Below are 12,598 nucleotides of genomic sequence, written 5' to 3' on the forward strand. Positions count from 1 at the left end.
ACTGTGATATATCTGTATTAAAATATAGACCTCAGGAGAAATTAAGTTTTCTTAATCCATAAATTTAAAAATAACTTTTCCCTTTGTTATAAGATAATAGCACTCTTGCTGTTTAGAGGCTTTTTTATGTTTGCATGTTTGATGTTACATTAACTGTTAGTAATTATAACTAGCTATTTTGTAAAATATTAGTGATTATAGGGTAGAGTAACCTGGGACTAGTTAACACAGTGCCAACTTTTTAAAGTTTTACAAAAGAAGTCTGCCTTTTACACATCTACTTGTTACAGTACGAGTAGATACTTACCACTAACTTGATCTAATATAGTTTTTTGGTAGGCTTGCTCGACATGCTAGTAGGTAATGCTTTTGTTTTTAGCTCACCCGGTAAATATGAGACCTCTAAAAACAAAAGTTTGGCTTTCAGGCGCTGTGGCACTAGGGCTATGTGTTTTTTTTTATTTGAAGATGTGACCAACTTTCTTAATTAGAAACTAACTAATATCCAGCTGTATTTTACAGTTCTTTACGGATCTTCGAGAAAAATTATCTGAAAGTGAAAAGCTAGTAAAAGAAATGTCAACAACGTGGGAAGAGAAACTAATAAAAACTGGTGAGTTAAGAAATATGTCAGTTATTTGCTTGTGACACATTTAGTCTGCAATGAATGTTGTAAGGTTAACTTTGTAGAGAAATGTTCCTTTGCAACAAAAAAGATACAAGATTTCTTGGTTGAGACCTATTTTATGTTCACCTAAGTGTATGCTAGCCGACAAAGTATTGAATAGGCATTTATTGTTTTTCAACGGACAAAAACATTGACTGTTATTATTAACATTAAAATTGCAATAATGTATCAATAGGTCTCTGGATCAGGTAGTAGATTAGACTAGTAGTAGACCTTCTGTAAAATGAAAGTCAAACAAAGTATGGAATCAGACTTTAAAAACAATATTAATTTCAATACGTTAGTATTGAGTGATGTGATTGGTAATTTTTAATCAGTGAGAGGAATAAGTGATCCTCAAAAAATCCAAAAAAGTTCTACAACTATCTATGCAAGAATAACTCGACAAACCCAGTTTTTACCTTATCAAGGTTGTAATAATATCTGTAATAATAATAATGTAATGTAATAATAATAAGGCTGTAATAATAATGATCAATTATCATAATCATGTTTATTGGCACATAACATACAGAGTTTACAGGTAAATGTACAGGTGCTTCGTCATCTTCTTATAACATTTAAAATAGTCCTTTCTTAAAACTAAATAACAGTCTTAAACATATTTAGTAATAATAATCAAAACATTTGGCAACATCTAAGAAACATATTGCATAGCCTAACTGAAAATTGATAAAGATAATGTCAAGTTTAAAACTAAATACGGCGTACCTTACACTTAATATGGGATTTTAACCCGTTAGCCAAGTGTAAAACTACTATTCTTGTAGTTTAGGTTTACCATAATTATTAGTGTAGTTAACAAGTTATTGAGAAATATTTTTGAATGTCTATGTTACAGAGAGGCTACAACATGAAAGACAAGAAGCCCTAGAGAACATGGGTATCAGTGTGCAAGCCTCAGGGATAAAGGTAGAGAAGAACAAATACTACCTGGTCAACCTGAACGCTGACCCCTCACTAAACGAACTGCTGGTCTACTACCTGAAGGATAGGACACTAGTTGGGGCTAAGGTGAGTGTTGAACTTGTGTTGACATTTTGGACTTCTAGTTCACCAACTTACAGCTTCCACTATCAGGTTATTATCCTGAGAATTCCATTCCAGGATAAAATTGTCAAGCATCTATCATCTCTAGCTTTATCATATAGCAACATTTTTAATTAATTCGTGGATAGTAGTTGTTTAATTAAATAATATTTATGTTTAAATCATACATTTAACTTTTCTCTTCTGTAAGTAATTCAATAAACCTTCTTAATAAATCTTATGCACAAAAAAAGTATGTTTTTTTACCAGGTGCGAAAAGTTGCATCTGATTGAGTTGGCTATAGTCCACTGCCTCACAGTTTAGCTTCTACACCTCACCTATGTATATTAGATTGATCCATTTGTCTCTGAGGTGTGCAACTATTCCACTTCTCCAAGTTCCCTGACTCTTAACAATGCCAAAACAGTATTTACAATTTACAGTGCTTTTCAGTTTTAACTTTGAGTGGGAACCCTGTCTCAACAATTGGTACTGAAATCTCAAACAATGTTCTTTGATGTTCCAGGGGTCGTTATCTCCACTAGACATTGTTTTGAATGGTCAAGGTATTCAGCCTGAGCACTGTGTTATAAGCATTGAGGACGGTGGATTATTCTTGGAGCCGCTCAACAATGCTCGCAACTTTGTCAACGGAACACCTGTTCTGGAGAAAACACCACTGCATCACGGAGACAGAATAGTCTGGGGAAACCATCACTTCTTCAGAGTCAACTGTCCAAAGTCTTCTGGTGAGTTAGCTGATGAGGCTGTATGTACAATAGAGTCTTATTTGAACTACAAGGAGCTCTCATTAATGCAGACTGATTGAGTGCCAAGGCCAAGTTGTTCAGAGTGATGAAAGTCCGGATTAATTTGAGTTTTCTGAATGTGAAAAAAGCAGTGCTTTTGCGACTGTCGTGGGTGTATTTAATGATTATAAAGTGATAGGTTTTAATTGGTTTAAAGCGGACATGAATGCTTGAAATTGCAAACCATCGCAATAGAGATGTTATACGGCCCCCAACGGCTAGTTCTGTTAAAAGTAGTGCAGAAGTTATTCACCAGGCAAATGCTTATGTCCGAGAATAACAATTTTAACCCACTGTTAATATATGACTACAGAATTACACCTACAGCGGTAAAATGGCAATTTGATTACATTTCAATGAAGAATGGGAGTAATGAGTATTAATTTTTAGTAGATAATGGCATTGCATGTTCCTAATCAGCAAACATTTCAACAAAAATGTGCGCTTTACATAGCGTGTTTCTGACTTAGTTGTCTGAAATTTGATTAACTGCTGTCTAATTAGTAGGGATGAATGAGTCTCGAATTTTCTAGATTAAAAAAATCTCGCTAGTTAGAGACAGATTTAACTTTGCTCCAAGACAAAAAAAAAAATAAAAATTGAAAGCCTTTGCAAAGGAAACGCAACATCAACACGCTCATGTATTGTGGGTATTGCAAAGACTTTTTTAAGGCGTTTTTATTTTATACATCTCAAAAATTGGTAAGATCGGTTTATCTGTTTATTTGTTTAGGAATAAACCCTGGTCCTCTCTATACCGGATGTAATAGGTTTTCTGTATCTATATGATCAAGAATCAAGAATCAAGAATCAAGATCTTTATTGTCATTGACCTTTTACAAGGAATAGACATAGTCAACAATAGAAATAAAAACTAAAGCTATAAAATACAGTGGGTTCTAAATTAAAAATTAATATTAACATCAGAAACTAAGTACTCTGTTATCATTATCATTATCACTGAGATCAGAAGTAACACCTTACAGGCTACTACATTTTTCTTTTGTCTCTTATAGACTGTTTTTGTTGTGATACAGTTAGTTATGGTGTGCATGTTACAGTTTTACATTAATGATGTCTTATTTCCTTTTAATTTTTTCTTATCGAAGATTTTCATAACTATTTAAGTTCCTTTAAGCTTTTTTTATTACTGTAAGCTTTTGTTATTTTGTACACTTTTTAACCTTATTAACCATTTTAATAAATAATTAGTTATCGTACACTTAGGTTGTTTTAATAGTGATTTATTGTTATTTATTAACCATTGTGAAACTGTGCAAATGAATAATTCCTGATAGTAATGAGAGCTATAATATTGTCTCCATCTTGTCTCAAATTATGATGAGAAAAAATCTCGTCTCTAACTTAAAATCCAGTCTTGGTCATCCCTACTTATGGCAAAGTCTGTATTAATGGGGTCCATCTTAACAAGGTTGTATTTATTTAAACAACCAATTCATATATATGTGAAAAAAACATAATAAATCAGTTTTCAAGAAAACAAATCTGTGCATTCAACAAACAACTTGAAGGCAAATATAACAATTAATGGAAAAATAAATATTATAATATAATGATATAAAATTTAACAATATATCAGTGTAACAAAATAGAATAAATAACACTATAATAGGTAATAAATATGACAAATATATTAGGGACCTGTTTGGATGATGTGATTTTGTTCAGACTACTTACTCACTCTTACTTCCATGAACATTTATGCCCAAGAAGGCATTTGACTGTCTCTACTTCCTTCGATCTTGGGTGTTTTTTATTTTTCAGATTAGTAAAAAAATAACTGTAAAAGTGAGGTTAAAAGCTAGATGCAGGTTTTTGTGCATCAACAAGCTAATACTTAAAAAATCTGATGGTTAACATCTGTAATAAAAAATAAATCTGTGATTTCAGTAACAACAGCCAGCGAACCTCAAACTCCAGCTCAGACGATAGACTACAACTTTGCCAGGGAAGAGTTGATGCTGAATGAACTCAGTAATGATCCGATACAGACAGCCATTGCCAAGCTGGAGCGACAACATGAGGAGGACAAGCAAGGTGGGTTGGTTGCAGTTTACTTGCTTATGATAGTTCAATAGAGTCTCGATAAGCCGACTCTAACTAGAGATGGGAATTATCGTTCACTTGGTGGAGTCGTTCACTCTAGAGTTATTGAGTTGTCGGAACTAGTTCCGCGGAGTAGTTCCAACTCCGTTTAGAAGAGCGCTGAACACCGGACTTTCGGAGTGGAGCGCTTCCACTCAGAATCACTCACCAACCATTTTGGTTCAGAGCTCATAGTTCCAGTCCGTCGTTCCCCTTCGCATCACCTCTGGATGATAGTTCCTAGTTCCATTCCAGTAATCGTTATTGAACAAACGGAATGAATAATGATTAAGCTAGGCTAGGAGGACCATAGTTAGTGGAGTGAGGAATGACGAAACAGTAGGGCAGTGAGTGTTTCGTTCCAGTCGTATTCTTGTGATGTTAGGTGTTCTGCTGCTCCCGTCTCACCTTGCATTAGTCGATTACTGTTCATAATAGCTTACATTCATTTTAAACAGATTTTCTAAAATTTTAAATATTCATTTACTACAACAACCTCTAATTTATTACATAATGTATCTTAACCAATGACGGTCTTGACTATCTTTAGTTCCAAGAGGAACTAACTCCGATCCAAGAGCCGGAGTTGGACTTGTCGTTCCGGAGTCGGAGTAGTTCTTTTGGAGTAGTTCGTTCCGAGGTTACCTCTAACTCTAACCAGCCGTATAAGATTGATAGCGTGTAAAATAATGAATAAGAAACTTTGAAGTAGAAGTTGAACAATTACATATGAGCACATCAACATAGGTAACTTACTATTAGTAAGCAACTCTTGTATCTTGTTACAGTGGCCCTGGAGAAGCAGAGGCTAGAGTATGAGAGACAGTTTCAACACTTGCGTAACATACTCTCCCCCTCCACTCCCTACTCCCCCTACGTGCCCTTTGACCCGTTCCGCCTTGGGAAGATGACACCCTGCACACCCACTACACAGATGAAGGTGGAGAAATGGGCCAGGGAAAGGTGAGATAACGTTATGCTGTAAAAGTGGTTAACTATAGTTGTACTTCGTTTAGCTACTAAATTCTTAATTAAGTAAAATAATTGAATTTTTGATGGTTCTTAACTGTGATGTAGTAAACCCTGATAATCCTGCATCTGGTAATCTGGCACATTCAATGGTTTAGCATGAGTCCAACGAGATTTTATTACACTGTATATTTGTAAAGCCTTTTACAGAGTGTTCAAGCGCACTTAGTTTCAACAGAGATTTTGTTAATTGGCTTAGATCCAGTAGGAATATTAGCCTCAAATCTCAAGTGTTTTTTTTTAATTCTCTACTACGCAGTACTTTGGCTTTTGTCACAATAGCCAGTGCTTGGTTACCTGCCCTACTAAACCGGGAGACAAGTAATCAACACAAGTATCAATGTTCTGTGTTACAATTCTATGAATGAATACTTTTAAAAACCCCCCGTTTTTGTTACCTTCATTCTCTTTTGAGCCTATAAACTATGTCAGGAAAGCATGAACTCCTGCTAATTAATTTAATACTTTTCAAGATGTATTATTGATCTCAAGTATTGAACCCAGGTACAAATTTGAAATACTACATGTTGAATATACTGTGAAGCTTAGTGTTAGCTAAATGTGTGATATAAAAATAACATTGGCCTGTTTTGAGCTGAAGATTAAGATGTAGTTTTACATGCATTTTTTGTGCTCTCATACCTTGGTGTTATTTGATCTATTCCAACACAAGAGACCTAATTAGGATAAAACAAAGTCAAAACATTCTTTATTCATTGTTTTGTAGCGTAAGTACATTGAACATGCGTCATTTCTTAAAACTAATCCTTATAATAAAATTTCTGTCAATAAGTATAATAGTGATAAAAACACCATAATTTCTGTTGGCAAATATTAAATTTAAGGCGGTTAGTTATTTTAAAACTCATCTAGTGAGTATAATGCTCTCTCAACTAGGTGTTCTTTTAATTTTCTCTTAAATTTTGAAAACTCTTGATTTGTGTCTATTATGGTAGGAATTTTGTTTAAAAATTTAGATCCTTTATAATTTGGCTTTTTCTCAAACATTTTTAATCGGTGACTTTGCAACCTTATTTTTTTATTGTTTCCTGTATTATAATGGTGGATCAACTGACCAGTCTCAAATTGCTCTTGATTTTGTTTTGAGTAAACAATAGTTTCATATACATAAAGACTAAATACCGTCATCATTCTTAATTCTTTAAAATGTTCTTTAACATGGTCAGTGTGTTCCATATTTAGCATTACTCTGATTGATTTCTTTTGTAGTTTTAATATCTCATTCAGATTATTAATATTGGTTGCTCCATAAACATCTATATTGTAGGCTAAATGAAAATGAATCATACCGTAATAGACCATTTTGAGAGTTGTCAGATCACAAATATTTGTTAATGTCCTGAGAGCAGAAACGCCCAAATTCATTTTTGCCAGTACTTTTTCAACGTGGGAGTTAGTTCCAACTGAGACTGCTGTCTATATTTAGGCCTAAAAAGGTTGTTTGTCGAACAGGTTCTAAAGATGTATTATCAATTTTTATGTTGGGGAAAGCAATTGTTTTTTTTTTTTGTGGAAAAGTTAATATAATTAGTTTTATAAATATTCAAAAATAAATCATGCTCAATTAAAAACCTTTGGATATTAATGAGTTCTGAGTTTGCCACAGATTCTATATCATCCAATTTTTTTCCTGATATCTTTAAGTTTGAATCATCTGCATAAATAATTATTTTGCTCTCCTTTTGATTTACTAGTGTTTGGTTCAAACCGTTGATGTAGATTATGAACAATAAGGGGCCCAAAATTGACCCTTGAGGAACACCTTTTTTTATTTTTTCAAGTTTTGATGTTATTTTTGTTGTACTGTTTTTGTGAGAGTGTGATACTTCTACATATTGAGCTCTGTTTTCTATATATAACTGAAACCAATTATAAGAAATGTTGGTAATTCCCACATTCTTTAGAATTTCCAACAACTTACTGTGGCAAACACTATCGAATGCTTTTTTAAGGTCAATGAAGATGACAATACATGTTTCACCTTTATCTATTGAATTTAGAATGGTTTCCACAAATTCTGCTTTTGCAGTCCCAGTTGACCCTTTGCGGAAACCATGCTGAGATTCATCTAACAAACCCTCCGTCTCTAAATATTCCAATAGCCTTTTGTGCATGGCTCTCTCATAGATTTTTTAGAAAGTTGGGAGCAACGATAAGGGCCTATAATTTGAAATTTGTTTAGGATCACTAAACTTGTTTAGAGCTGGTATTAGTTAGGCTATTTTTAGTTTGTGTGGAAATATTCCAGAGACAAAGGATGAATTGATCAGATGAACCAAGCCCTCTGAACTATTTTATACCATTGAGGTTTTCCTATAAATATATTTCAGAGATGAGATGTTCAAGAGAAGCTTGAAGGAGTTGAAGAAGGACATAGTGAGAGCGAACGTGCTTGTGAAGGAAGCCAACTTCCTTGCAGAGGAGCTTGGGAAACAAACCAAGTACAGTGTCACACTGCAGATACCTCCATCAAACCTGAGTCCTAACAGGAGGGTGAGTTGGTCCATGTAGCCAGTGCTTAGTTTGTCAGTCACTTGGGTCTTAAGATATTTGCCTTGAAAAGTCCTATCCATTGTTTTTAATGAATACGTTGAGGAAACTACCAAAGCTTTAGGTATATCCTTTAGCGTGATTTGTCTTAGGCGTAGATAAAAAAGTTTGCATTGAACACATACATAAAATACCATTTTTTTTTTTTTTTTTTTTAGGGTGAGGAGGGAAAATGCTTTTACGCACACAGGTAGCCAGCCTGTAGTGTGAGACTCCTGAGTTTATCACAGACTACTCACTAAAAAACCCCCTCTACTCTGTTGGACACAGACCTGGAATTGTTTGTCACATTACTTCAAGTCAGGCCAACATGTGACCTAAGCCCACAGGGCTCGCACCGTTTCTGGCATTATTTATTTTTTTGACCTACCGCATCCCGGTCGAGGTCAAGCTTCTTGGCGCGGAGAACACCCTGGATGTAAAGTGACACACAGGTCCAATTGTCCTCACCCTCCATCATCATCGGTATGACCGTGTCCACCGACAGCAGTCCTACAAACTGTTGAGCCTCTAGGCGGGGCCTTTCCCAATGCTGGCAGTGAAACAAAGTGTGTTCCACGTCATCGGGAATGCCTGGGCAGTATATGCAATCGGGTGACACGGCTTTGCCCATCCTGAACAAGTACGACCGGAAAAAGCCGTGACCCGTCAGAAATTGGGTGAGGTAGAAGTTCACCTCTCCGCACCGCCGATTAACCCAAGGTTGGACCTGTTGTATCAGTCGCCTGGTCCAGAGCCCCCTTGTCTCCTGTTCCCAGCTCTCCTGCCACAGCTGGAAGGTCCGGGTGCGTTCCTCAATTCTTGCCTGGTCCTCCCCACGGCGCTGATAAATTGCCTTCCTCTCCGCCGCCAAAAGTTTGACGGGGATGACTCCAGCAACCACCAGGACGGCGGGTTCGGACACTGTTCGATAGGCAGATGCTACCCTTAGTGCTGCCTGACGCTGCACTCGGGCGAGCCGCATCCAATATATCTCCTTATTGAGAGCATCTGCCCAGACTTCCGCACCGTACAGGAGCACGGACTGGATCGTAGACATCAGCAGCCTTCTGCGGCTGGACCGTGGACCTCCGACATAAAATACCATACTGAGCATACTAATATAAATGTGAAAGTTTGTGTGTTTGTTTGTTTGAAGTTCAATCATATTCTTATCTCAAAAATCCATTCGGGCTCCGCCCCAGTGGCTCTGTAGTTTCTCATGTTAATCTTATAAGTATCATATATATTAAAACGTTATGGTTTTTTTATTTCATGATTCTGAATCAACCACTTGACGGATTTTCATGATTTTTGTGTTGAAAGAAAGATAATTTTGAAAACTAAGGAATGTCGAAGCAAGAATTTTAGTTTGGGGTATCAGTTTTTTAGATATTAAGTTTTAATTTTTTTTTAAGTCTAGTATATTTACACTTTACTATTTTACACCGCAATCAGAATAGATGAACGAGCCTTATAAATAATTACAAAGAAGAAAAAAAACAAGAAAAAAACTGTCAATCACATCTTATATCTGGGTATAGACACCAGTATAGTAAGGATGGCAGCGGCTACATAAGCTCTAATAAATATTTTTTAAATGTGTACTACACATCTGAGAATGTACAAAAATCTGTTGAAAGTTATTTATAATTAAGTATGTATGGTATGTTGCAGAGAGGAGCGTTTGTCAGTGAGCCGGCTATCCTTGTGAAGCGTACAAGTCATGGTAACCAGGTGTGGTCTATGGAGAAACTAGAGAACAAACTGATAGACATGAGGGAGATGTACGACGACTACAAGGAGAATGGAATAGACATGACCCCGGTATGTCTCCAGTATAACATCATTTGAATGACAAAGGGGGGTTATTTAACACGTTCAGTACGGGCTACATCTATTGCCATTGAATGTTATAATCGTTGCCAGCCTGTAGCTTAGAATGTGAGCTTTATTTTGGTGCAGGTTGGTACTAAAATTTCCTGTAAAATTCCGTCTGGCAATGCTATTGTCCCGGTTTCGGGTATTTTCTCTCTTCGAGCCTCATTACAAAGACACTGGCTACGGATCCAGGCAGTGCTGCTACCTTTAGGTGTTTTAGTGAACTACGTCCACTCTCAGGGTAACACAGCACACCGCTGCTCTTTTGTTATTTGTCAGACTGAAATATTTGAATGCCAATTGCGTTTCCTGATTCTATGGCGCACCGGGGCTTCGCCCGGGCCTCGCCGCCATTGGCGAGCGCCTGTTTGAATGTATGCTGCATTGAACGTGTGTATTAATACAAATTATATGGATTAATATATGCTACTTAATTTTTTAATATTAGATTGTTAGACAGGCATATTTTAGTTTGTTGTAAGGATGCAACAAACACCTTCCTCCTCACATGTCTAAGGCCCAATTCACACCGAACGGACGTCGGGCGGAGACGTGGCACGGACGTGGCGAGGACATATGTCCGTTCCTCGCCTCCCCATGTAAACAAATTGGTCAATGCACACACAAGTGACAGGGCGCGGGCGGCCGCCCTCCCGTCACCGCCACGTCGCTTCGGCGTCCCTCGTGGCGTATCGGAAGTGGCATGTCCGTAGCGCGCCCGTTGTTCGGACTGCAAATATTGTACTGTACTTGCCAACCTTCTTGTGAAACTTACCAACCTTGTTGTGTAGAGTTGTTTTTTGTGTGTAGATTGTGAGTTGTTTCTTCACCATACGAGACGACATTGAATTTAATATCAAATTTTGTGAGGAAGTAGAACAATTCCCTTGTTTGTACTAATTAAGTTGACAGAAATTAACTAACACCATTGACATTAATAGAAATAAGCAAAAACCAAAGCGTTTAGTCTACATACAGGTTGTCTCGCCACTGTACCGTCCCTTTGGTGTGCATTGAACACGCCACGTCACTGCCACGTCTGTGCCTCGTCCGTGCCACGTCTCCGCCCGACGTCCGTTCGGTGTGAATTGGGCCTGAAACAACTTGTTTAACTTCTCTCCAATTCTCACCTTCCTCTGTATTCTTCTTTTTGTATTGTGATGGACAGGTCCAGAAATCTTAAGCAATTTTCAGGAAAAATACACTGTGATGCCATCGCGATTCCGCCTGTACCTGGCTAAAGATTGTTAACCCTTATTGCAATATAAAATATTAGTGATGGGCGGATCCAAGAAAATGTCGGTACCGGATCCGGATCTTGAAAAATTCGGATCCGGATCTTCGGATCTTCGGATCTGGATCCAGATACACACTGTCATAAGGGCGGGTTAAAAAAAAAACGTAATTAACAGAATGCCAATTTAAATCATACTGTTTAAAATTAAATCGGTAATGTTTAAAGGTTAATATATCTTATACACTGAGACATGGCCTTGCCATATAAGTTATTTGCATCAAGAGACAAACACTGAGTCATGGCCTTGCCATTTAACTTATTTGCATCTAAAACATCGAGACATGGCCTGGCCATATAAGTTATTTGCATCTAGAGACAAACATTGAGACATGGCCTAGCCATATAAGTTATTTGCATCTGAGACAAACATCGAGACATGGCCTTGCCATATAAGTTATTTGCATCTGAGACAAACATCGAGACATGGCCTTGCCATATAAGTTATTTGCATCAAGAGACAAACACTGAGTCATGGCCTTGCCATTTAAGTTATTTGCATCTAAAACATCGAGACATGGCCTAGCCATATAAGTTATTTGCATCTGAGACAAACATCGAGACATGGCCTTGCCATATAAGTTATTTGCATCTGAGACAAACATCGTGACATGGCCTAGCCATATAAGTTATTTGCATCTGAGACAAACATCGAGACATGGCCTTGCCATATAAGTTATTTGCATCTGAGACAAACATCGAGACATGGCCTAGCCATATAAGTTATTTGCATCTGAGACAAACATCGAGACATGGCCTAGCCATATAAGTTATTTGCATCTGAGACAAACATCGAGACATGGCCTAGCCATATAAGTTATTTGCAGCTGAGACAAACATCGAGACATGGCCTTGCCATATAAGTTATTTGCATCTGAGACAAACATCGAGACATGGCCTAGCCATATAAGTTATTTGCAGCTGAGACAAACATCGAGACATGGCCTTGCCATATAAGTTATTTGCAGCTGAGACAAACATCGAGACATGGCCTAGCCATATAAGTTATTTGCATCTAGAGACAAACATCGAGACATGGCCTAGCCATATAAGTTATTTGCATCTGAGACAAACATCGAGACATGGCCTAGCCATATAAGTTATTTGCATCTAGAGACAAACATCGCGACATTGCCTAGCCATATAAGTTATTTGCATCTAGAGACAAACACTGAGTCATGGCCTTGCCATATAAGTTATTTGCTTCAAAA

General features: G+C 37.1%; 1 protein-coding gene across 1 annotated transcript in view; it reads left to right on the top strand.

The window, feature by feature from the left end:
• LOC128988567 (kinesin-like protein KIF13A) overlaps positions 1 to 12,598 on the top strand; it is a 103,879-nt gene that overhangs the window by 50,903 nt on the left and 40,378 nt on the right. The window contains exons 10-16 of the mRNA XM_054409958.1: positions 523 to 613; positions 1,530 to 1,702; positions 2,245 to 2,467; positions 4,439 to 4,585; positions 5,422 to 5,596; positions 8,014 to 8,176; positions 9,890 to 10,039. Of these exons, the coding sequence (XP_054265933.1) occupies positions 523 to 613; positions 1,530 to 1,702; positions 2,245 to 2,467; positions 4,439 to 4,585; positions 5,422 to 5,596; positions 8,014 to 8,176; positions 9,890 to 10,039 (1,122 nt within the window). The remainder of the gene's footprint in view (positions 1 to 522; positions 614 to 1,529; positions 1,703 to 2,244; positions 2,468 to 4,438; positions 4,586 to 5,421; positions 5,597 to 8,013; positions 8,177 to 9,889; positions 10,040 to 12,598) is intronic.

This window comes from Macrosteles quadrilineatus, unplaced genomic scaffold, assembly GCF_028750875.1.
Source record: "Macrosteles quadrilineatus isolate MER2022 unplaced genomic scaffold, UCM_ALF_1.0 Scaffold_3__2_contigs__length_128488019, whole genome shotgun sequence".
NCBI lineage: Eukaryota > Metazoa > Arthropoda > Insecta > Hemiptera > Cicadellidae > Macrosteles > Macrosteles quadrilineatus.